Genomic DNA, 26,189 nt, shown 5'->3' on the forward strand with positions numbered 1-26,189 from the left:
CGCGCGCGTCATATTTCACGGTTGGCCGCTGGGCAGGCCGGGATGGCGACGCAGAGGCTCCGCGACTGCGTCTGCGTGCCTGGTGGCGGGCCGCTGTCATTTCCCACGGGAAGCGCGCCTCTGCCTCTGCCACTACCTGTGCTGCCGCTGCAGCGCCTATTTGAATCGCAAAGCGCTTCCCGGTACACGGGCCGTCTACACCTCAAAGCGTCTCCCTCCCGTCTTTGGAAGGCCGTCAGACGCGCATGTCACCAGATGATCACGTAGCTCGCACACAGTGTCGTTCCTGCTGTCGCTACTACTGCTCCCAGTGCGGGTCGGTGGCCAAAAAACCTCAGATGGAAGTAGAAACGGCGTGCTGGACTGTACGTACTGCAGAGAAATAAAACGAACCTTATACACTGAAATGAACATTTGCAGCAAGGCTGGGATTCGAACCCATGTGTCTTGCTAACTGGCGGATGCGCGAACCCTACGCCACCCTCGCACAGTTGCTTTACATAGCCGCACGGACTGCCGCAACAAGCCTCCTGTTAGGGCAGTCCATGCAGATGTGGAGATAATAGCGATTGGTTTACTTATCAATTATTCAAAATGACAGTCACAATCGCATTATTTATTTTGTCGCCAACCGGTTTCAACCCGCTATGGGGTCATCTTCAGGTCAATTTACACCATTTGGTGGCTCGCTGGAGTCGTCAGCCTGCCTATGCACTGTTGGTAGTTACCCGCGGTTGGTATTTACCAACCGTGCACAGGCATGGTGACGACTCCAGCGAGCCACCAAATGGTGTAAATTGACCTGAAGATGACCCCATAGCGGGTTGAAACCGGTTGGCGACAAAATAAATAACGCGATTGTGACTGTCATTTTGAACAATTGAGTGTAGTGATTCACACATCTGCCTAGTGAGCAGGAGACCTGATTTCGAATTCCGGCCTTTGTACAATTTTTCATTCATTGCTTGTCTCCACATATCCATCACCAAAAATTTTATTTTTTATCACTTGTTAGGTAAATATTTCGTGGATGGAGACGGAGTTAGGGTCACATCCCAGTAGCAATTGCGAGATAGCCTCTGACATTCCCTCGGAGGAGTCTTCTGTGCCCCCAAGAGTACTAGATCTTCGTTAAGTGTCAGATTAAAATCTTTCGGCCATGTGCTGTGGACGTTGATCAAAAGATACTATTGCTGGAAGATCAGACTCAAGATACCGTCTGTTGAGGGTGAGATCATGAGATAATACGGGTGTAGCGGGAAAGCTATCGGCCGATGACATCCGGTAACAGCGGAACGCAGAGGTCAATCTGAGCTCGAGACATACGAAGTGGCGGTGCGTGAAACACGTTGTTACTTCCATCCCTCTGCAACTGCCACAGAATTTTTCCCTCGTCCGGGACTGTCAACGTACGCTAGTCGTGGCGTGGTTTCTGCTGCTGCGGCAGCGACAAAAACACTTTGTAGAGACAGTCTTCATTAAGTAGTTGGCATCTTTTCAGAAGTCATATTTTATTCTCACTAAACTTACAAGGTGTCTGATCTCGCGAAGTGCTGAAACAAGAATCATGTGTTGAAAGCATTGACCGGGGATTAAACAATGGTGGTGTGTCCTGCTCTGAATGTCAGATCATTTGGATTCTGGCTGTGAAAGCATAAGCTTATAAATTACACTAACGCGTGGTTTCTCATGTCTTCATGGGCATTACGTTGATATCGTCAGTATGTCGTTGAAATCTATATCTGCTGCAGTATCCATAAAGGGGATTTAGTTATTTAAGAAATTCCGGAGCTAAATGTTACGTGGACTAACGTTGTTTCTTATTCAACCCTTGAATTAGAGATACTTGCCGTTTGCCTGTTCAGAATTTGTTAGTCTGTCAGCAAATTGCGTTCTTTACGGTCTTAAAGTATTTCTCTTTGTCTTGTGTACTGCGATATAGTGCCGTTGCTGCATCCAGTCGCACAATTTGCCATTGTCCCGGCGGCTCCCCCTGTCTATATTACACTTCCACCCTCCGTCACTTGGCTGCGCACCGTGGGAGCTATTTCGTTCCCCTCCAGCTGCTCTTCTACGGGGGAGACTACCCCTGCCTGCCACCTGGGGGCGCTGTCTCTAAGGGTCACAGCAGGCGCAGCAAACAATCAAGATGAAAAACACTGCAGCCTCCTTAGAGGTCGCTATTCTGTCACGATTGGTTGGGAAGAAGTTCCATTGCAGCGACTTGTTTGCGATGGCAGGAAACTGACGTTCACTGGATGTACGAAAAATTCTCCTGGATGTATCTGCTGCATCATCGGAATATAGGGCACTAAGCAAGCATTTTGAACTCCGAAGTGGGAAAGCAATTCAACCAGTTAAACCTTTTTAAAATATCAGCGCCGTGCAAACAACTCTAAGCCTACTAGCTTAAATAGTGGTAAACAAATTAACATGCAAGCAAATTAAATCACGCCTTAAAATGTGGTATATGATTAACAAAAAATATACTGCTGCTGTCTGGAATAAATTTCAAAGGAACGATACAATTTCTTGGTTAAGCAGAGGAGCACGAGACAGTAATGAGATAGATTTAGTAGTAATAATGTAATTAAAACCTAAGAAAATAACGTAATTGTTAGCAAGTACAGGTGGTTATAAAGTGCAGCTACTCAAAGATGTCCGCTGTGGTTCCCAGTTACTGGATAGAAGCGTAACTTGGTAGATATTTTAATGTGTTAATGCGGAATCGAATTACGCTGGAAAAAAAAGTTCCAATTTTGGCCACCAGGTGCAACACTGGCGTTGTCAATGCAAGAAAGACATGAAAATTCTTCCATATGTAATGGATTACGAACGGGACGTGGACAGGAAAGGTCAAGTGAGAAGCATAATGTTGATATTATTAACAGCTGCTTTACACAGTTTCAGTATAAGCATCAGACATATAGAGGAGATGCTGTACAGTGCCAAATTTACACCTTCTGGACAAAATTGGAACTAATTTTTTTTCCAGCCTAAATGGGTTCCGCATTAACGCATCAGCATAGTTATAAACTTCCGCTACCCTAAGACACTTATAGCCCACAGTGGACCTCTGTGAGTAGTTGTAGTTTAATGATAACCATCCGGTGCAAGTCTGAGGCCCTCGTACACATTGTAATATTTGCAGCACAGTACCGTAGCATGTGGCTAGAGAATCCAAAATCTGCTGGAAACTGCACGATACTCAGTCACTTTGGTGTCAAATTTTTCTTACTCCTCTAGCCACATACTATGGTTCTGTGCCGCGGGCTTTCAGTATGTAGCAGGAGATGTAGAAGCGAGCAAACAAAAAATACGTAACTTTTTCGAACCTTCGGTTACCTTCGAATTTTTCACTCGACTTGTCCCAGCATACGGCTAACACGGGTCGAAATACGAAATTTAACGCCTCCGCACCTACATTGCGAAAATGTGACTCTAAATCCCTGGCAGGAATTTGAACACAGCTCCTCATAAAACCGCTAGCGTTTTAACTACTGTATTAAATCATTCGGGCCCCACATTTCGAAAGGTATCGAGTCGTATTCATAGAGGTCGTAAAATTTTGACTGTGATACACTTCAGAGCAAGAGTAAAAAAAGTATGCTTGAGGTTCAACTGGCAGAGTGACTATATGGCTTAACTTCTGCAGTGTCGTGAGTGGGTGACAAACCTCCGTATGAAACTTCCTGGCAGATTAAAACTGTGTGCCGGACCGAGACTCGAACTCGGCACCTTTGCCTTTAGCGGGCAAGTACTCTACCAACTGAGCTACCCAAGCACGACTCACGCCCCGTCCTCACAGCTCTACTTCTGCCAGTATCTCGTCTCCTACCTTCCAAACTTTACAGAAGCTCTCCTGCGAACCATTCTGGAAACCTCCGTTATCTTTGCGCCGTGGCGGTCGAGCAGCATTAGAAGTGGCATTGCTAGGGAGAGCGTTGGGTCACAGGATACACCTCGGAAACGAGGTAATTGCAGCCGGCGGCCGCCGTTCGAAATTCTTTAAATTGGCAGAATTTATCTCATTAAGTCACTGAAGTCTGGCACGCACGCTCGCTCGCTCGCTCTCCCTCCCAGATCCTTTATTTTCTAGCTCGGAGCGCGTTCTCCCCAGGAGTCTCCTCCGAGCGGTACCGCTCGCTTATCTCGGCCGTTTCCGGCCCAGCCGGCCGCCTCGGCGCAGGCAGGAGGGTGCGTATTACGCAGACGAGTCGCTAATGAGAACGCGAGGCGCCAGTCAAGGCCGTGCAATGGCTCGCGGGAGTGCAGCGCAGAAACAAAACGAGGAACGGGACGAGGCAGTGCGCCGCGCCACGCCGCGGCGCTACGCGTCGGGAGCTGACGTCATGCGGCGCGCGTGACGTATAGGTTTCTGGTTTGGGGGCCGCGGTCGCGCCTCGGGATTGGCCGCCGGTTGAGTCAGCTCCTCCGCGGTACCTTGGCCGGCCCGCGCTCCGCCGCCGCGCCTCAGTCGCTGGCTGCTGGCCCCAGGACATGGTCGTCGCTTTCTGCACCTACCAGGAGCGGCCGCGCGCCCTTCCAGGTCAGTCGCCGCAGTCGGCATAACTTGCGCACGTCACAATCTCCTTTCTGAGCGAACGCGTCTAAGCTGAAGTCGCTTTACCAGACCAGGGTTCCACATGTATGCTCGGTTCGATTCTCGGTGCATGCATAGCAGCCCTCCGTAACACCAAAGCTTGATATCTTTTGAGAACTGTCGCGGGGCCCAGACGTTACTCTGGCATTGGTGAGAGGGCGCGTTCCTCGGGAAATAGTAAACAAGACCTCGGGTAGTGTTAAACAGGAAGGTAAATACGTGCGGCTGACTGCTTCAGGTGCAATACCGGAGCTACTTCAAGGGAACGGAAATTTTTTGTGGCACGGGCATAAGGAACACAGCTTTACCACCCAACTTAACACACTAACAAAAATCAAAGTAGCCCATAGCTGACGTTCATCAAATTTTGTTGGGCCCAGGACCCACGTCGTCAATGGGAGCAAGAGTTTATCTTAGATACGGTGGAAAACATCTCTTCTACTGCAAGATCTTTGCGTTCCATATTTCGGGAAGAGGTAGTATGGATCAAAACAAGAAAAAATATCCAGTAAACATTTGCTCTAAAATGCGTATCAGCAGAGCTAAGAGCACGTAACTGGAAGATGGTTCAAAAGGCTCTGAGCACTATGGGACTCAACTTCTGAGGTCATCAGTCCCCTAGAACTTAGAACTACTTAAACCTAACTAACCAAAGGGCATCACACACATCCATGCCCGAGGCAGGGTTCGAACCTGCGACCGTAGCGGCCGCGCGGCTCCAGACTGTAACGCCTAGAACCGCTCGGCGTAACTGGAAGAGATGTTTCACAGTACTGAAGATGAAGTGCTCATAACTATTAAAGTGTGCACTTAAGAGCCCGTTTCCTCCTCCGTCCGAACAGGCCTCGGAAGGCCAAACGGTACCGACCGACCATCGCGTCATCCTAAGCAGATATCGTGGAGGGGGATGTAGTCAGCACACTGCTCTCCCGGCCATTGTCCATTGTCCAGTTTCCGTCACCGAAGCCGGTACTTCTCAGTCAAGTGGCAACTCAGTTGTCCTCACAAGGACTGAGTCCACCCCGCTTGCCAACAGCGTTCGGCAGAAGCGCACGGCCACCCATCCAAATGCTAACAAAGCGCGACAGGGGAACCGGTGTTACCACTGTGCCAAGGCCGTCGGAAGAGCACATGCTAACTGGAAATTTTTGTCTTATTTCGGTGGTAAGGAACCTGTAATTTTTCCAGGATTCCAACTTGTCACGTTCACTATATTCTAATTTTCACTATAATCAACATATTCGAGAGAATCAAAAAGTTGTTTTGTACTTAAAACAATTCTCATTCATTCTTCAGTCTGTTGCACACTTTCAATCACGTGACATTTTTCGATCGCTGTGGATTGTCTTAAGATCTGAGTAGTTGCGTCAGCAGCCGATCTTGTCTTTCCAGAATCTCATGTCGGGGTACTCCGATAAGGGGTCCTGGACAGAGAAGTTGGTGTTGCTGACGCAGCTATTTAAATCTTATGATCTACAGTGATCGAAACATGTCATGTAGTTAAAAATGTGCAACTGAGACCTAATGTTGCTGGCATTCCATATCTAATAGCCTCACTCGCTATCCGCTACAAAATTAGGTATTCCTTTAGTGGGACCAACAGATCTTAATTTTATATGTGCAGAGTAAAGCGACAAATGAAATTTTGTACCAAAACCGGGGTTCGAAGTCGGGCCTTGGTACAAATTTTCATTCGTCACTTCAGCTAGCATATATGCATATAAATGTCTGATACTTAAAATATGTCTGGAACCATATAGTATCATTTGAAATGGTAATTGTTGATCACACAATTCGCCTAAAAGTTGAGTCAAGTAGTTGTAAATTTGTGGTGCGCACGGCTAGAATGTAAAGACGAATTTCCCGTTCCCGCGCCAGCGGGATGACAGTTGCCTGTAAACAAGTAGTTCCATCGCCGCGACTGCAGCGGTGAGGCGTACATATTTTGCTTCCTGTTTACCGCTTCCTGAGGGACGCTGCGCGCCAGGGGTGTACAAAGCTAGCGCTTGGCGCCTCGCCGTCGTCTGCAGTGGACACCTCCAGATTGCGTCGACGTGAAACTTGGCGCTCGCCACGCACTTTCCCTTCAGGCCTCTCCCCTGTCCTCTAGACAGTGTTCACGCGGCAGTCACTAGAGGTACACGTTTTCACAACGGACATGGGCAGACACCAAGGTAGGCAGAGAAAAGCTGTGGCTCTTCATGCTTTCTACAAACATCGGAATATCGCGCAGCTAAGCTCCTGTACCATTTTGATAAATTTCTTTCTCTTGCATTTGTCAAATTTACTTTAACAAATATTCGTTACAGAGAAGCAATAGCTACGTAAGTAGTGTTGTCATTAAGCTTGTGAAATACTCAATCGATTTGTTTCTTGACATAAGGACCATAATGCTGAAACGCAGTCGACCATTGAGGAAGACTTGTAGTCAGGCGCCATCATGCCTGTGTTAGGTGAGAGAATGGTATCTTACTGCCATAGTTATGATAAAGATAGGAATTATCAGATATGACTTCGAATGAACACATGAATTTTCCACTTGCGAATGATGCGTAAAAGAAATGACACATCGGCAATGGGACCTAGCCTGACGTAGCAGTTACTGCTAATGGGAAACACTTCCTACACTACTCGTAATGAAAACTCACTATGTAGGCTCGTCATGGAACACTGTGTTCTGCGGAATGGTAAGTGCTTAATACTGAAGCGTCTTTCGCGATCTGAAAATGACGTAGGGTAGTTGTTGGACAGTTCATTGGCTGCGCTTGCGAGGCTGGTGGACTCGTATTATCTAAAAGTCGGTAAACGTCAGAAAAAACTGAAGGCGAAATGCGAAGGTCGGCCGGCCGGCCTTAAGGCTAGCGGTTGCTCCCATTAACTCGACCTCGCTGGAGCGCCGAGGTTTCTGAACGGAAAAGGACCGGAACCGCCGCGGCTTCCTCGTAACAATAGACAGCCGACATCTGAAGACTTTCTTTTCTAGAGACAGAGCTCTGACCATTCCTCACTGTGGTCTTGAGGACCGTGCGAATCCTCTCCCCCCCCCCCCCCCCCCCCCCCGCCCCTCCTCACCCCTGCTCGATCTGCTTCACATTGACATGACGTGCAGTAAAAGCCTAGGACTTAAACATACCTGAACAGGAAGATGCAACTCCCAACTCGAGAAAATAGTTGGAAAATTTTGGGCGTACTACTGTACTATGGTCGCTAGCGTTCAAGCGATCCGCAGCCGACAGAATTGGCTCTTACCTTTATAAGCATGAGCTCTCCGAATCGAATCCCGCTGTGAGTACTATAGTTTTTGCTTTATTCTCACTAACGATAGGTTATGAGAATCTTTAACCTGAAAAAGGAGAAATATTTTTTGATAAAGAGGCTCCAAGTAGATACAAGAAGACTTTCAATCAAATCCGTACAATCGTTTTACTTGTTATTGTTTCTACATTTTTGACAAGTATGATGTGTAACCTATAGAGCACTGGACTAATTAGGATGATAGTGATCGTAGAAACATAAAAAAATCATGACTATGAAGTAAGTATATGTAATGAAAGCCTACTTTTTGCATGTAAATGGTTCTTTTCATGCCTCTATTGCAAATCAAACTTGGTGTACCTTCATAAACGGTTCTCGCTCACGACACAGTTCCGTCTCGCACCACAAATCTATTAGAATTACAGGGGAATGAAAACAAAAACAGCTGAAATTCGATCCAGAGACGTTATGCATAAGAAACTAAGCGCTTACTCTCTCGGCTGCGGATACGTCGGGTCTTGGCGACCTTGCAAAGTATATAAGCACGTCTAAAATTTTCCAATTCGATTTCCTCGAAAAGCGGTTGAGAGTAGCGTCCACCTCTCTACATATGTTGAAGTCGTAGTTGTCCTACACACCCTGTCATGGGCCAAATTGGTGAGGTGGGAAACTTCGTACGGTCCTCTAGTTAGTAAGAGGACTGCGTTGTTAACGAAAATCGCCTGCAGCTCAATGCTCGGGACGAATTGTAGCAACCAACTGAAAGAAGCCCCTGTAATCTCTGAGGGTATTAAATTCAAAAGTTGATTAACTCTGTTTTGCATAGATTTTAAGTAACTATTGATTTTTCATGCCGGTTTGCCACAATAGTACGAAAACAGCTTCTCGTAGTTGCATTCGTGTTGAAATTTCTGTTATGTAGTCTATAATGAACTGTGACCGGAGTCTGAACAAGTCTAGACGTACTAGGGATGTAAAACGACTCCGAAATATTGCATTTTAACGGCTAGTTACTAGCCGAAATCCGGATATGCTTTAATAAAGCTAGAACGGGAACGAAAACTGAATACTGCTTTCTACCGTTTTGAACGTCATACCACAATAATTGAGCGCATTCCACTGTCCTAATGGAAAGTAATTTGATGTTCCATGTGGACATGGCGTCAAAGGTAGTATTTAATGTAATTTTGTGACAAGCTCGTTACCAGCAGATTTCGTAGTCGGTAGCTAGAGTCGTTTGAAAGGCCCGTGCTCACTTGTTATTCATAAATTCTCTTGATGGTTTTTTATTCGGACTTCACACAGGCCTACTCGCCACGTTTCAGCGTCGCCATATAGTCTGACTGCGCGATGTCGCGTGGGTGACCTTAAACCCTCAGAGCAATGTAGCACTTCAATAATAATAGTTGTTTGGACCTACCTGATCTGACAGAATCTGTAAAATATCCTGTCTAGATCCGAAGGGATCTGAGATACGCTGCGTCTTCTTACTGCAACCGCATTTTCGCTTATTGGTGTTACGTATAGTTGCAATCCGCTCTATCAATAAGTCGATTATCTATAAAGCTTAACAATTAAATTTCGCAGGAAAAAATTAGACAACATGTAATCGAACTTTCAGCTATGTAAGCTGCTTCGGAGCGGCCTCTAGTGGTATTCACTGAGACATCTGCGTTAGATTGTCTGTAACCTCTCTTGCTGACTTCTATAGTCCAGGTATCAGCCCCTATAGTGCCGGCAATGGAGTCATCCTTGGGCGCAGGTTCGTAAATCGGATTTCGCGGCCTGACCTCCTTTCGACCCGCGCTGTTTCAACAAACTCACGTCACCCCCGCCGCATTTGCAAACCCGTACCGCCACCCACTGGTCGTAGCTGTCTATCGCAACTTTCTCCGGCTTGAAGTAATCGTCTAATCTTAGAAGTGGGTTACATGGTTGCTGCGAGTAGCATTATACAACGTATCGTCTAGCGCGCGCAGTACCTTCCTGGAATCTCGCGTAATAGCGGCAATTTTCGTTTTCCCGATTGCTCCGCCTGTCGGAGATGGAGCGATGAATATTTCCTGGGCTGTTCGGTACTGGATTGACTTATTGCTGTTGTGTCACGCGCACATGCAGACACGCACACACGCTGTGGTCTCAACTGCGCAGTGACGACACCGCTGAAATATGTCCAGAAACAGGATTTTGCGGTGCGACCAGAAGGGCGCTGCCTTCTAAAGCTGTGGAAACGGCGCCGGCACACTTTATATCGTGGTTTCCTCTGACTCAGCAACGTATATAAATAAGGCGGCGGAGCTCGCTTTGTTTGGGAGGCGGCGGCTTCTGTATTTCCTTCTAGGCAGTCTCTGCGGGCTCTGTTCGCCGTTTCAGAGAAGGCAAGACGATGCGGGACGGGTTCCCCCCGCTCAAAATGGCGCGGTCGCCACAGCGAGGGCATGGGCAGATGCCTGATAGGAGAAAACACAGTACTACCCACTAGGCACGATCACCTGGGAACAGCTATAGCTACAGCTTCCTGCGATATAACGTATTTTCTTTCACGCGATAGAGCAGATAAAACACCAAGTTGTGGAAAGATGTCTGAAACTTCAGATTCTAAGTTTCCATCACATATTCAGATATTGTAGATATGTTTCATTGTCCTATGCTGCCTATTTCTAAAAGATTGCTTAAGTAAGCCTTCTGGTAACATAACGAACAATGAAATTAATAAATTTTTTTCCGAGAATGTACAATTTATTGATTTGAAATTGCTCCATGATCTGTTTCCTTTTATTCCCAAATACTGGTTTGAACTAAATTATTCGATTAGACCCATCGCATCTGATAATACGAATAACGAAAGATCAATAGGGAAAAGAAATCGGAGTGTGTAACATTTACGTATTTCAGTAGTAGCCTACTTCCAGGAGCAATTTTCTTTGGCGGGAGCAGTTAATTGATAAATGCATTTAAGATTTTATTTATAGCAGTTATTTTCTCAGCAACTGTCACAAAATTCGTCAGTTGCACAATTAGGAAATTTTTCATTTTACCTGATTAGACAGATTAATCTGTCGTCTTAAAAAGCATTTGGGATATTACAGATTATAATTTGGCTGTACAGATTCGTAGAGTATAAGATACTGACATCTGCTAAACCGATTTTAAGTTTTCGTAGCAAACTTATGCTTAAATGTATGGCTAAATTGTAATAATTATCCCAAATTTTCTAGGCTTTTGAAGATCAGATTAATCTGTTGAAACCGGTAAAGTGAAAAAATTTCCTATTTTTGTAACTGACAACTCAGTTTTGTTCTAAAATGCTAAGTGTTGAAAAATTGTTAGTGCATTTTGCCGACGAAGGATGTTAGGTATAAAGCGCTTGAACATCATATGCTGTAATAATAGTAAATTGGAAGGTCATGCAGTAGAACACTTAACTGAATTTGTTGCTAAGACAGCTACTTACTGGCTAAAATCCTCTTAACAAATAAAAACGGAATGTCACTGGATGCGGCTCTTTACCAATCGCTCTTAGCTCCTTGATGTAGGAAAGAGGATCCCAACGTTTTCCTGTCTCAGAACAGTTTGAGAATCCTGGTACTTCCATAGAATACCTTGTTTATTTTGAACGTTAATAAAATCAATAAAATTTTAAATCATACTACAGAAATGACAATTTTAAGAAATGTCGAAACACATTGTTTTTGCGGAGCACTTATTTTCGTCCCGCTGAACACGTTTTGGGAAATTGATTTAGACTGTTGAACATCCTATCCTCTGAAGCCGACGTTCTTGGCGTGCTCCCTAAGTGGAGGGAACTGTAAGAGCAGCTTATTTTGTGTAAGTCTGCAGGCTATCGTGGCCGTTGTCATTGAAGTTAAAATCTTCTGGGTTATTAGGCTGCGCCATGCTTCTTCTAAAATGTTCGAAGTTTCGACCCCTCTGCTGGGATCTTCCTCAGGCTCTTTCAGTGTCCACTACTGCTAGAACACTGTCAGAGACGAATGTCGCGTCCACTTATAAAGGGGAGGTTTTCTGGCGTTCATGCTGGAGAAGTGATAGTATTGGTTAAAATTCATATGGCTACCATTGGTGGGCCATAGTCATAGGCTAATATTCCCGCTCTGATGTAGAAGGGGCGTTGGTACCTCATCTCCTGTGGAAACGATTGGCGGTCCATCGTCATTGGATAGAAAGGCACTATTCAACACTTCTGCTGGAGAAGGGTTTTTGGTTGACATAGCTCCTACCGCTATTGGTTGGTCGTCATCAATGGCTAAATTCCAAACGGACAGAGCGAGAGAGGGGGGAATGTTTACCCAAAATATTGTCCGCCGAGGTGACTTGCAAAGCGCTGATTATGCCGCTCACACACCGCGGCCGCGTATTTACTTCCTCGATGGCGGGAAGCCACGATGCCGGAAGCCTATAGCCGTCCCCGCTATTGAAATTAGATGCTTATTTTGTGCCACACAGCGTACATACGCAAGTGCTTGGGCGTACAGATTACGGGAATGATACCCAACGATGTTAGACTCCGCTCTATCCCCCTCCCGTCCTCACTTTGCCCTGCTGATCCCCTCTTCACTCCTAAAAACCACACACGTTATTCGGGATTCGTGAAGTAACACATTCAGAATTCCCACGGTGGTCTGATCAGCAGACGCTATTCTAGCCTGTTGCGTAAGTTGGGAATCCGGCAGGTAGGCAGTAAGACACGGTGGTGCATTGGTGGGGGACGAGTGAACGAGGCAGGAGTGTGTGTTATCGCGGTGGCAAGGCAGCTGCGGGCCGAGTTTCCTGCAGCTGCCACGCGACAGCTGTGGGCCCGGCGCGTGCCGCAGCCAGCCGCGATGTGGGCTGTCACACCGGCAGGCGTCTGTCCGTCCTCTCTGGTTCCCAGAGCGGGCACACGGTCCTATGCCGTGGGGTTAGATTTAAATGGGAGCCTCGTCTGATTACCATTCAGCTAATCAAGCCATATGAAGCGAGCTGAGCGCCGCGAACAAAACTTTCAAAAGATTTTCTAGTCTCCGTGGACGGTTCTCATCCTTATGTCTGAGCCTTCGAACAACGTTACCTTCGATAAAGAAACTTCCTGGCAGATTTGAACTGTGTGCCGGACAGGCTCGAACTCGGGACCTTTGCGTTCTGCAGGCAAGTGCTCTACCATCTGAGTTACCCAAGCACGACTCACGATCCGTCTTCACAGTTCAGTCGTGCTCGTTAGCTCAGCTGCTAGAGCACTTGCTGGTGAAAGGCAAAGGTCCCGAGTTCGAGCCTCAGACCTCCACTTTTAATCTACCTGGAAGTTTCATATGAGCGTACATTCCGCTGCAGAGTGATGGATCGATGCTGCAAGACGCTGTCTCCGAGGTCGACCAGTAGAATGCTATCATGCGGGAGTATGGCTCCTCTGAGTAAGGTGGCATAAGGTTGTCCCTCTGAACGGAGATTGTCGAAAACTAAGAGTTCGTGGCCAAGAGAGTGAGGAATAATATGATGTATTGGGATCCTGAAGAAATCCGACCAGTTCCCAGAAAAAATTGTTGCGTTACTTATTGCGCGCGTCTCGTTTTACAGAGAGCGAGGTTGTTTGCCTCATTTAACTGACGAGGAACAGCAAATCGGATGACTGATTTCCAGAGGCCATTTGTGTAAAAATGAAAATTTGATCAGTGTAGCAAAACTGCTTCATGCCTTGGCGTATGAATAAGGCAGCGGTAAGCTGTTTCCGAAAATCGGTTTTACTCTTACGTAAGTTATCATGTAAACGTAGCATACTTCAAATACTCGTATTTGAGTTGGGGAGGGGGGGGGGGGGGAGAGGATACTAATGCGCGAGTTAAGGTATTGATGAGGTAGTCCATAAAGTTAATCTGACAAACCTAGAAGAAATGGGTGTTGATAATAACTTTATAGGAAAATAAAGTTAGTAAAAATTTATATCATATAGCTTGCTGTCTACATTGTGGCATTCGCAGTTGTTCAGAGTAGGGAACTCATCGAGAGCGCGAGCGCGAACAGGAACAGGCGGCCGGATGCAGATTACGCGTGGACAGCCCCGGGCTATGGCGGGCAGCTGCCTGAGGCGGTTAGGTGCCGCCCCTGACGGAAGTGTGTTCGGCTCGATAAAGGCGTGTCGCCATGGCAACGCGTCTGCGATCTGCATGCGCTCCGTTATTGGCTTAGCGGGGGCCTTAGTCCGGGGCTGCTGCTGCTGCTGCCGCTTCTGCCTCTGCCCCTGCCCGTGCTTCCGCAGCCGTCGTGAATGCGAATGGCCTCGTTTGGAACTGTGTTCTGCGCGCCCCAGCCATCGCCAAAGGGGTTAGCGCTCTGCGTTCGCCATCGCCGGCTGCTCCACGGTCGACACACCATCTCACACTTTTTTTCCAGTCTCATGCTGTGTTTCGTAGTCCCGCCGTGAGAATCTGCTACAGCAATTTTTTCTTACCCATCCATCTCTGTTTATAATGCGAAATATCTGTTGCGGCTAGTCCTGTTGGCATTTGATTTCTCTCTCCCTTCTCAGCAAACTGTTCATATCTCAGCGTTATGGAACTTCACACAGTTTTCGTAGCCGAAGTAAAAAACGTACGCCAGCTTGATAACTACAATCTCAGGAAGATTGTTAGACTCTCGTAGGTGGAAGGTCTTCGGTCGGCAAAAGGATTTAGCTGGCGTACGGCTCGCAATTCCTCAACAGTAAGGGTCCCGACAAGTTACAAATATCTCCCATTCTTCTTGAAATGCGTCAGTCTTCTGCTGCTAGTGATGGCGATCAGTTCATCAGATGTTAGGTAGCTGCCTTGGCTATATCCGTGAACAGTGTGCCAACAGCTCCCACCAAGCGTCTCACATTGCTTCTGTGACTATCACATTAATCATTCATCAGCACAATACATAGACCTGTTGCTGATAGTTGCAGGCATGTGCAAGCTGCCTCCAACAGAACCTACAGGAAAGTAAACTGTCACCACCACCATTAGCATTACATGCAGGCATTTGTCACTTTGTGGCTCTGTGCCTGTCACACAAGAAGTCATAGAATCTCTGTTGGTCCATCACAGCCAGGGGGACATAGGTTGGTAAGAAACTTTCAATGTAAATAAAATTCACCAACAGCCGTATACTTGAAGATATTTTACTTTATTCTGAACGCAGCCAGTTTCGGCATTTCTTTTTGCCATCTTCAGGTTCCATACGCTTCTATCCAAATAAACGAACTTGTCGTATGGCGCCATAAATAATTGAATTTAGTGAGTTGCTTTCACGTCTGCGTCTGAAGCAATTGTATAGCGATTGGAATTCACAAAATCCAATGATTCTTGGCGTCACGACAATTTCGTTTATTTGGACAGAAGCATATGGGGCAAAATGAAATACCGAAACTGGCTGCGTTTAGTATAAAATAAAATTTAAGTATACGGCAGTTGCTGAATTTGACACTGAAAAAAAAGGGTTGTAGAGTGTGGGTCGTTAAAAGAATGCTTGTCATTTGCCCCTTATTTCAACTCTTACATTAATTTGTATACTTTGGACTGTAGTTTGGGGTGAACTGTGACCCCTCTGACGGATAAGCAGCGGATGGTGACTGATATCGGCAGTGAGGCGCCAGATACTGCGCCGCCGTTCTGCTTGGAAGATCGCATTTGTATGCACGAGCGGTTGTTCCTTGGCGGTCGCTGGTAGGTGGTGCGTGAGCTCTGGAGGTAATTAGAATTCCCTGCTCGCAGCGTGAGAAAGTGCGTGATAGGGAATGGTGGCAAGAGCTGGCGCCAGGAGTCGAATATCTGCGCGTGGAAGACTGCTAATGAGCCCAGAGAAGAGCCAGTCGCTGCCTTCGTCTCCGGTGGTCTGCACTGCCGCTATAGCGCCGGGTTACGCGACCGAAGACACGGGAAGTGCCGCATAACGAGGTCAGGCGTCGCGAGGCAGCTGGCGGACGCGTCCCGTTGGCGGCACCGACCTCTGGGGACGCTCTTCAGCGGACAATGCCACCAGCGCGGGCGGCCGCGGGTTCGTCCTCTGCCACCGCTCGTCTGTACTTCCCCGGCTATTCTCTCTCGCTTCGAACATGTAATATTTTAATTTTCCATTCTCACTCTCTTGAACCGTCCGTTCAATAGGCGAAGTATTAGAAACTGTCACAGAGTGACGTACTTCTGGCATGTCCACTCCGTCCGATTACTCGGAAGTTTAAAGCTAGCGATCAGCTGGTCATAGTAAGGCGTTACCTTTGGATCACAAGTCGAAGTAGTTCAATTGATGGTCGCTAGATGGCAGCACTAGTCATAAACAACCTACAGGCGTAGCGTAGGATCTGATAATTCGTTAAAGCGCTAATCGAACAGCTACAATAGCAGTACAGAGCGACAATAATGTAATCAGCTGCCTTTACAAATGGCACTACAAAATATGTCGCGTGATAATTCAGCAGGCGGTTGTCGTCGAAGAGCTTGTTGCATGGTGTGACAATCGCTGCAGTAAGCCCCCTCGTAGTATTGCCGCGTGACGTGCGTCCAGAATTCGTGGTTCACAACGGCAGTCGTGGAAATTGTCTCCCGGGTTTAGACACCAAATTCTTATGTCGGGAATCACAGAGCAGCGATTAGCAGTCTAACAACACTTCATTTCATAGTAACAGAACATACAGTACAACATGTCAAAGATACTGTCCTAAGAGTAATGTCTCTCACATGCCAGAAGTAAATCACTCTGTGACAGAAACGGATCTCATTCCAAGCTCCCGTTGCAATAGAGTGCAGGAGAGGAGCACTCTTCGTTCAACCTCCTGCTGAAGACTTGGTCGTGGTGGGGGTGGACTAGACTTCGGAAGGGAACAGATCTCGTCTTTTCCAAAGGAACCATCCCGACATTCATCCTTCGATTGAGGAGAACCCTGCTAAACTTAAATCTGCGTGGCGGGATGGGGATTGGAATCCCACCCCCTTCCGAGTGAGTTAATTCCTTAAACCTCTGCGCCAGTTATGCACATCCGAAGGAACACTGCATCGTACCTCCTAACAAAGGCACTGCTGTTTCGTATTTATTCGCAAATACGGGCCTCTGACTCCCATTAAATATGTCCTTCCTAGACGAAAATACACGTAACGCACGGGTGAACTTTGTGACACACAGACGGTGACGTACAGAAGTTTGGCTCTGGTCGTGATCCGTGCTAGGATGACCGAAGCGTTCAAGGCGACAGTTCGTGTAAAATGGGAAATCCAATATCTAGCCGAACGCAGTTCATACTCGCACTTGCAAATACATTACCGGTATTTTATGTAGTTCCATAACTATCTTTAGATGTCACGATTCGTTAAAGAAGTCTACTACGAACTACACCCTTATCATTCCCAAAATTACTGTTCTGTTCATAATGACTCAATTGTCGACTGGCCTTAAGTCTTTCCTTTCCGAATGCTAAAACCATTTTTATTCTGCCATAGGCTGTCAATTTCTTGCACAGATAAAACTTATTGCCTGATGTGTTACATTACTGGCCAGTTTCGGCCTGTGGCCAATTTCAAATCCAGCTGTGTTGGTGAAACATGTTGAATGTAGCTGTTTCACAGAAGCAACTACACTTGTAATTGGTCACAGTGCTTGTGTAAAAATAAATAAATAAATAAATAAATTACAGTTTGTGGCGGACGTTGAAAGTAGTTTCAGCTTTCAGAAACTACACCCTGTGGACCCACATATGCAAAACAGGATTTACGAACAGCCTTAGAGAATTAAAATGTTGAGACTGCTGTGGATCCCGCACGGGCTTGAGGGACTAACAAAGATTTTCCAACCAGAAACCTTAGGGCAGACCTCAGTTGCGACGAGCCTGAGAGCAATTCTGTTCCAGGCCTCCCGCCGAGGAAAGTCCTGGAATTGAATCTGATTCCTTCAATGTAAGCGAAGTGTGCTGACAGCCCACATGCGGAAGACGGCAGTTGTCCTCCGAATGTTACCAAACTTTCAATATTAGCTCGGTAGTCGCTCTGATCGTCTAATTACTTTAGCGTTCGTCGTAATGGTCTTGATAAAAGTAAATTTATTAAAGGAAGTCAGATATTCCACTTAAGTTACTCATTCATACCTCTTAATCCTTCCGCAACTGTCTTACGGTTCTTCAGCCATTATGGTGTGTTCAACTAGATGAGGTTCTGGTTATGACCATGTCAAATAATCAAGAACAGGGCAATTTGTAAACCAAAGCAAAAAGTAAATCATATGACTACGCTGCCATTTACATACATACGGTACCTTGCTGTAGCTAAACACGCGGAAACTAATCTGGAAACTAAATAGTAGTCCAAATGAATACAGCCTAAGTGGAAGAATCTTTGTTTACTTTTGGGTTACAGTTTTTTGAAGGTATGTCAAATTAATTTAAAAAGAAATTGGAGCTAAGAACAAGCTGTGAAAGTCTGCAATTCTTCTGAACCATTTTGGGAGGAAAATATATGTAAGGGTTACAGGCTTGGGACGCAGCTGTCTCGTGAGTACACGAGCGCCACCTGGCGTTACCCTGGAGCGCTGGACGAACTGCGGTGCCAGTACGCACGGCCGTAAAGCACCTCCGCGCACCGAATAGTAAGAGTTGCATCGCTGGTCACTTGCACGTGCAGAACTCTCCAAAGCGTGTGGTTTCGATGCGGATTTTCTTTTCCGGCCACAATAGTGTCTCGACAAATGTGTTTGTGGTAGGACGTCACACCGTTAGGACGGATCGTTGTAGCGAGAACATAATTATAACTGTTCTTACAGAAATACAGCTACGAATGGTTAATAACTCGGTGTTTATTTCTGTACCTCACGGACCCAATGGCTGCATAATCCTGACAAATAGCAAGGGGAGGCCCTCAACCGAGGACGCAAAACCCACATCCCCTTCCTTATAACTGAATGCTGAGTCTCACACATGTCAGTTTCTCTTACTCTTATTTTATCTGTAACAAAGAACATCTGGTTAATTCCGCCCATTACTCTTTTTCTATAAAGGTTCAAATTTTCTAGCTGCATACCGTTTTTCTTTGTAATGTTATACGTAAAATGTAATATATTTTGTTATCCGTATTTGTTGGGCTTCGTCTATTATCGGTGGATACCTAAGAGCAAATTCGGAGCAATTTATGGAATGGATTAAGAATTGACACAAATGTTCCTCTTGCTGGGTTTGTGCGCCTGGTGCACACACATTGTGGCGCTGCCGGAACTGGGGGCAGAACCAGCAGCTGGCGGCCCAGGTGGCAGGCGCCGCTTCCGGACGTGGGGCGCGCGTGGTGCGGCGCAGCGCGGGGCTGGGTGCCTCAGCTGTCCGTCTTTTGACCGTGCCATTCATTGTTGTGTTGCAGCGCCGCGCACGGGCGGCAGCGGAACCAACAACCTGCCGCCGCTGCAGTTCCACCAGGTGCACGGCGACAACATCCGCGTCTCCAGGGACGGCACCGTCGCACGCCGCGCCGAGAGCTTCTGCAAGGGCGTCACCTTCTCCAGCAGGCCCGTCAAGATTTCCGAAAAGGTGGGTTCAGCGCCGCTTCCCAGTCATTTGTCATTCTCGACCTTTCAGAAATGCCAGTAGGAGGCATTCTGAAATACTAACTGATCAAACGTGTCTGGGCAGCCGCATATAATACGCAACTGACCACTAGACTTAGAGAGGCGGACGGACATTACAAGATGAGGCGAGAGTAGGTAGTCTTCAGTGAAGCAGACTGGGTCGGTCAAGAAGCCCAGTGACTTCGAAATGGACTAGCCACTGGATGTCGCCTGAGTAACAAATTCATCGCGAACATTTCAACCTGCTGTCAAAGTGGAAACGCGAAGGAGCAACCACAGATACACTAAGATCAGCAGAAAAGTACTGACAAACGGGGACCCCTCTAGCATTGGTAAGGGTATTTGTAAAAAATGGCATGAAGTCAGCCGAAGGAATCACCCCGGAGTTCCAAAGTCCTACCAGTAATCTAGCTAGCACAAAGACAATGCGTAGGAAGTTCCCAGGAATGGGGTACAGTGCTCGAGCGGCTTCTAATAAGCCACACATTTCTGCAGTCGACGGTGAGCCATGCTTGATGTTGTGAAAAGAGCAACACAGATTGGCTGGCTGGAAACGGCTGATTTGGAGTAACGAATCACATTGTCCTTTGGCAATCAGATGGAAGAGTTTGGGCTGGGGGGGGGGGGGGTTGGAGAAAGAACGTAGTAGGTGGTGTTAGTATATGGGGGTATTCTTCGTGGTTAGGGTATGGTCCTGTGATTGCGCTAAGGAAAATAAGTTGTGGAAACACACATTACAGCATTTACTGCGCAAAATAGAGCAACAGTTCAGAGGGATGATTAATTGTATCAGCATGGCACCCTGGCGTAAAGCAGTATTTGTGAGGCAATGGTTTGTGGACAAGAACATCTCTGAAACAGACTGGCCTGCCCAGAGTTCCGGCGTGAATCCCATAGAACATGGTTGGGATGAGCTAGAACGTCGAATTCGTTCCAGACAATAGCGCCCAATATTGCTACCTTTCTGGTTTAGATGACGTGAGTAACACGCCTTAATCCTCCAGTTAAGATGGACAGTTGATGAAACAAGCTGAGCCCCCCCGTCAGTTTCTTCTTCTTTTGGGTTAACTCTACTTCGCCTGGATTCATATGCTAAGACATATGTTACTTAATCGATACACGGACTACTGTTCTTAAATTTGAGGCTAATGACATAAGCTTTCGAAGACATCGGATTTTAGACTCGTTGCGTGAACTACGTATTTAATTGCTTTACATCCCCGCCAGACGAGATGGGAAGCGGTTAAATGTATTTTGTTGACCTCCAGTTGGTCCGGACCGAAAGAGTTTCGGGATCGTTACAGTGCTTGTTCGCTGCGTCGTAAGCCACGAAAAAGACCATATGGCTGGGGCGGAAGCAGGTGCAAACCATTCGCAGCGGAGTCAGGTGTGCCTAAATTGTTGGAGGGTTGGAGGTCTGCGGGACCCCACTGCATCATCGTGGGTCTTAGAGAAATTTCCAGACCCATTTCATCTTAAGCAAATACAGCTTGATAACGAATTTATTCATGAGGAAGTGTACTAGATGCAACTACGCAGTTTGTTGCAAATAATAGTTCAACTCAATTTTTATGGATATCGCAGTCTATCTATAGGCCGTAAAATGTCTAGGTGATACAAAATTTCTCTGCATGTCTTTATCACAGTGTCTTCCGTCACCATCTCTACAGCGTTTCGTATTCGCGCCTTAAGTTTGCACCTCAGCAACTGGTAAACTGAACAGTTCACATATAAACGCAACCCCCACAAAAAAATAGTGGTGTTACGGTGAACGTGGAGGCCATGATGTTGGGCCGTCTGTACAGATCCATCTTTCCGGAAAGGTTTTACCCAAAACCTGGCGAGTCATTAACCCCCAAAGTAGCAATGCATGAACTTCTTGAAACACTACCAATGACTGAAATTCCTATAATGGTGATTTTAGTGGAAGTTCCAACATTTCCAGGTAAACTTTCGCAATAATGGCAGTCTCAGTGGGAAAAAAAGTTCAATAACTGCGTTGTGAATTGAGCAATGCCACGCATTTACTTTCGGGTTGCCCGTCATCTGCTGTACCACGAGAATTCTCGGAGTAACAAATCCGGACATTACACCTGTTTACATTCGGGGAGATGCGAAAAGTCACTTCATCGGAAAAACACATTTTATTAATGTGATTAGTGTGTGCAAATTTTTCGTTGCAGGGAATTCGGCGCGCCTCGAGCTTGCAGGAGTTACACTTCGTATGCATCGAAATGCAATAATTTGTGTAAAATGACCACAGTGGTCTGCTGTATGCATGTTTCTCTGGAAACAGGGCGCGTAGGTTTCCGCGGACAGACTTGTACATGCTGTACGCGCAGTTAGCAACAGAATCGTCACTCATTCCCAGTGTACCGCTTACTGCCTTGTCACAAACGCTGAGAGTCGCTTCAAACTTCACGTACTATCTCTAGTTTGTGCTCATAAAATCTGATCGATCTCGACGATAAGCAAATCAGAAGTGGAAAGAAACGAGAGGCGGAAGTGTCTATAAAAACTCAATGGAGTTAAGGTACCGTTTCCAACGAAGGGCAAAGCTTTATCTAGCATACTTTCTTGGAAAGTTGTGTAATTAGACAGAGATTAGAGACTTCACACTTACCTCGTATTATACATCGTTCCGTGGAAGTCCTCCTTAACCCTCCAAACACGAAGCTAACGACCGTATTCTGAATATGAAATCTGTTTATTAGCCATGCAATTGGCAAATTTCAACCGTGGGTAATCTTCAAGCGCGCACTTTAAGCATCACGTTTCATTTCACATTCTAATACACGTGGAAAAGTATACAGGGTTATTACAAATGATTGAAGCGATTTCACAGCTCTACAATAACTTTATTATTTGAGATATTTTCAAAATGCTTTGCACACACATACAAAAACTCAGTTTTTTTAGGCATTCACAAATGTTCGATATGTGCCCCTTTAGTGATTTGGCAGATATCAAGCGGATAATAAAGTTCCTCCCACACTCGGCGCAGCATGTTCCCATCAATGAGTTCGAAAGCATTGTTCATGCGAGCTCGCAGTTCTGGCACGTTTCTTGGTAGAGGAGGTTTAAACACTGAATCTTTCACATCACTATGCGTGAAACTTGCCCGCACGCGCTCAACCGTTTCTTCGCTCACTGCAGGCCGACCCGTTGATTTCCCCTTAGAGGCATCCAGAAGCTTTAAACTGCGCATACCATCGCCGAATGGAGTTAGCAGTTGGTGGATCCTTGTTGAACTTCGTCCTGAAGTGTCGTTGCACTGTTATGACTGATTGATGTGAGTGCATTTCAAGCACGACATACGCTTTCTCGGCTCCTGTCGCCATTTTGTCTCACTGCGCTCTCGAGCGCTCTGGCGGCAGAAACCTGAAGTGCGGCTTCAGCCGAACAAAACTTTTGAGTTTTTCTACGTATCTGTAGTGTGTCGTGACCATATGTCAATGAATGGAGCTACAGTGAATTTATGAAATCGCTTGTCATTTGTAATAGCCCTGTACATCGTATTTCTGTGCGTATGTGGCACAAAAACACTGACATTTCTGTCGGCTAATGGGTGTTCAAAATGAAATGGCTCTGAGCACTATGGGACTTAACTTCAGAGGTCATCAGTCTCCTAGAACTTACAACTACTTAAACCTAACTAACCTAAGGACATCACACACATCCATGCCCGAGGCAGGATTCGAACCTGCGACCGTAGCGCTAATGGGTGTAACCATACGCACTACTGTAATGTTTTTGTGCCACATACGCAAAGAAATACGACTACTACCTGTCCACATGCACTAGCGATGTATCATAATATGAAATGAAGTGCGAACCTGTAAATATGCGCTTGAAAATGACCGGCCGTTGAAGCTGGCAAATTGCACGGGTAAGAAACAGAATACAGCCTACTTGAGCCAACGGCCTTGCAGTGATAACACCGGCACGCGTCAGCTCATCGAAGGTAAGCGCTGTCGGACTTCGCTCGCGCTTGGATGGATGACCGTCCAGATGTGCCGAGCGCTCTTGGCAAACGGGGTGCAATCAGGTCCTGTGAGGCAAATTGAGAAGCGGCTCCGGTCACGAAAACTGACAACTATTGGGAGAGCGGTGTGCTAATCACATGCCCCTCCATATCCGCAGCCAGTGAGGATGACACGGCAATCGGTCGGTACCCTGGGGCCTTCCGACGCCTGTTAGTTTTTCTTACAGCCTACTTGGACCATGTTTTAGCTCACGAAATACGTTGAGCCTGTGGACTCCCACAAAAATAAAATATGAAACTGAGTAGGGACTTTGTTCAGTAATATAAAGATCACTTTTATAGTCTACTGATCTAAGAGATTTTGGTTTCTCCTATGATGGCAGCTTCGAGCTGGGAAATTGAAGTGCTGGAAAGCTGCATCGGTTGGTGGTATCGTGACGTCAGCAGCGGAAATCGGTGTCGCAGGTTGTTGTTAGTGTGTTCCGCGAAGTGCCGCCTCGCGACACAGTGGTGCAGCGGCTGTTTCTCAGTAGCGACCGGCCGCTTCTCGTGCAGCTGCGGCGCTGACCCACGCGGCCGGCGGGCTGTTGTCCGCCGGGTTCGCAGCCTTGGCGCCACGGCCGCGCGGCGAAGCACACGACCTACGTCATCGCAGCTACACTTCCGCCACCTCGTCTCGCTTCCGGTGGACACTTCCTGCCCTGACAACCGAATAACGCTTCCCAGAGAGCGTCGTGGACTATTCCCGTGTCGGTCTGTAGGGATTTTCTGCCCACCAGGTAGTGCGCGTCGTTGGCACTATAATAGTATATTCAATAGTACATAGATGCGTGGTACTTACACCGACGATGGAAACCTGGAACTTGCACGTAAAAGACGAAGGTACGAGCGTATGGATTAGGTTCTCAGACATGACTGGTTCGAAGACTTGTTACGTAATAGAACCCAATGTAAGGAGAGCCTCAGGGAAATGCGGTAGGACTATTATTGTTCTCTGCGTACATAATGATCTGGCAGACATGGCGGCCAGCAATTTGCGGTTGTTTGCTCAGAACGCTGTGGTGGACGGTAAGGTGTCGAAGTTGTTGGAGGGTACGAGATAACTCTGACAAAATTTCTTATTGGTTTGATGAACAGCAGTTAGCTCTAAATACAGAAAAAATGTAAGTTACTGCGGATGAGTAGGAAAAACACACATAATATTCGGATACAGCATTAGTGTTCCACTTCACACAATAACTTCTTTTAAATATCGAGGCGTAAGGTGGCAACGTGATATGGAACGAAAGGAGCATATGAGGATTGTGGTAGGGAAGGCGAATGGTAGACTTCGGTTTATTGGGAGACTTGCAGGAAAGTGTGGTTAATGTGTAAAGGAGACTACATATGGGACGCTAAATAAAGTTTTTGGAATCCGCATCACGTCGGATTAAAGGAAGATATCGAAGCAAATCAGAGGCGGGCTGCTAGATTTGTTACGGGAGGTTCGAACAACACGCAAGTGTTAAAGAGATCCTTCGCGAGCTGAAATGGAAATCTCTTTGGAGGGGAGAGATAGTTGGCGACGTTCTTTTCGAGAAACACTGCTCAGAAAATTTAGAGAACCGGTGTTTGAAGTTGACTGCAGAACAGTTCTACTGCCACGAACATACATTTCGCGTAAGGACCACGAAGATCAGAGATGAGGGCTCGTATGAAGGGATACAGTCAGTCTGTTTTTGCTCCTATTCGCGAGTGAACAGGGAAGGAAATGAGTAATGGTGCACGTACTCTCCGCCATCTCAGCGTACGGAGGCCAGCGGAGTATTTATGTAAATGTAGAAGGAGAAATAACTTACTAAAGTGTTACCTTTGCAACCAGGAATCAAAGGCAAATCACTTACTGCAGAGCGTGTACTAACGCCTACGTAAGCATCCTGCCAACAGATGGAAGTTTCTTCTTGCACGGGCGAACAGCCATTAGGAATTTATCGCATGAATTTGGCAAATTTAGAGTGTTGTTCTAGATAGCAGAAGGGCACTGTGACAATACAAGACACCACCTTCTTGTATAAGGAGCACTCAAATGAAGAGTCAAATTGAAAAAGCAAGTAAAATGTGTGTTACTTCAAAAGTAATCGCCATTACTGAGAGACAAGACGGTAGTGCCTTCATGGATTGTACCCAGGGGTGCGACACTACTCCCGAAGCATATCGACGCCCACGAATGTCTTTCTTCAGGTCTCTAAAAATAATTGTGATCGCATGGGGAGAGACAGGGAGTATATGAAGGATGTGTAAGGTTTTCCCCAATGAAACTTAAGTATAGTCGAAACAACTTGGCAACACATTGCCTGCTCCCGTATTCCCAACGTTGTTTCTACTACAATGAAGAAGCTTCGCTGGGAAGCCCTTACACATCCTCCATAGAGCCCCGATCCATGAGGTTCACATATTTTCGGAGACCTGAAGAAAGACATTCGTGGCCGTCGATTTGCTTAGGATGAAGAGATGCATGCTGGGTACAATCGTGATTCCGCGGGAAACCACAAACATTTTACCACGAAGACATTCTTATCCCAAAAAGGAATAAATGTATTAAGACGATTCCTTTTGAAATAATGAACAGTTTAATTTTTCAATCTGTCTCGTTACCATTAGACTGCTCACATTATAAATGTAGCTAACAGCTGATATGCCCGACCAAATCACTTTGACTAGGGTACGCACTGTGATCGGCGGAAGTGGCCCAACAGAGAAAGGTCTGGGCTATATATATAGTGTTCCGGTCTAACGCGTTGTGGTTAATGAGAGTTTAGC

At 46.5% G+C, this 26,189-nt stretch overlaps 1 protein-coding gene across 3 annotated transcripts in view; it reads left to right on the forward strand.

Annotated features, from left to right (window-relative positions):
* LOC124616288 (protein neuralized) overlaps window positions 1-26,189 on the forward strand; it is an 854,641-nt gene that overhangs the window by 814,879 nt on the left and 13,573 nt on the right. For 2 of the 3 annotated variants that reach the window (XM_047144594.1, XM_047144602.1), the window contains one exon: window positions 19,201-19,367. In XM_047144594.1, the coding sequence (XP_047000550.1) occupies window positions 19,201-19,367 (167 nt within the window). Of the gene's footprint in view, window positions 1-4,485; window positions 4,550-19,200; window positions 19,368-26,189 lie in introns of those variants that run through there. The other variant, XM_047144609.1, reaches the window with a different exon arrangement.

The sequence above is a fragment of the Schistocerca americana genome, chromosome 1 (assembly GCF_021461395.2).
Source record: "Schistocerca americana isolate TAMUIC-IGC-003095 chromosome 1, iqSchAmer2.1, whole genome shotgun sequence".
NCBI classification, from domain to species: domain Eukaryota; kingdom Metazoa; phylum Arthropoda; class Insecta; order Orthoptera; family Acrididae; genus Schistocerca; species Schistocerca americana.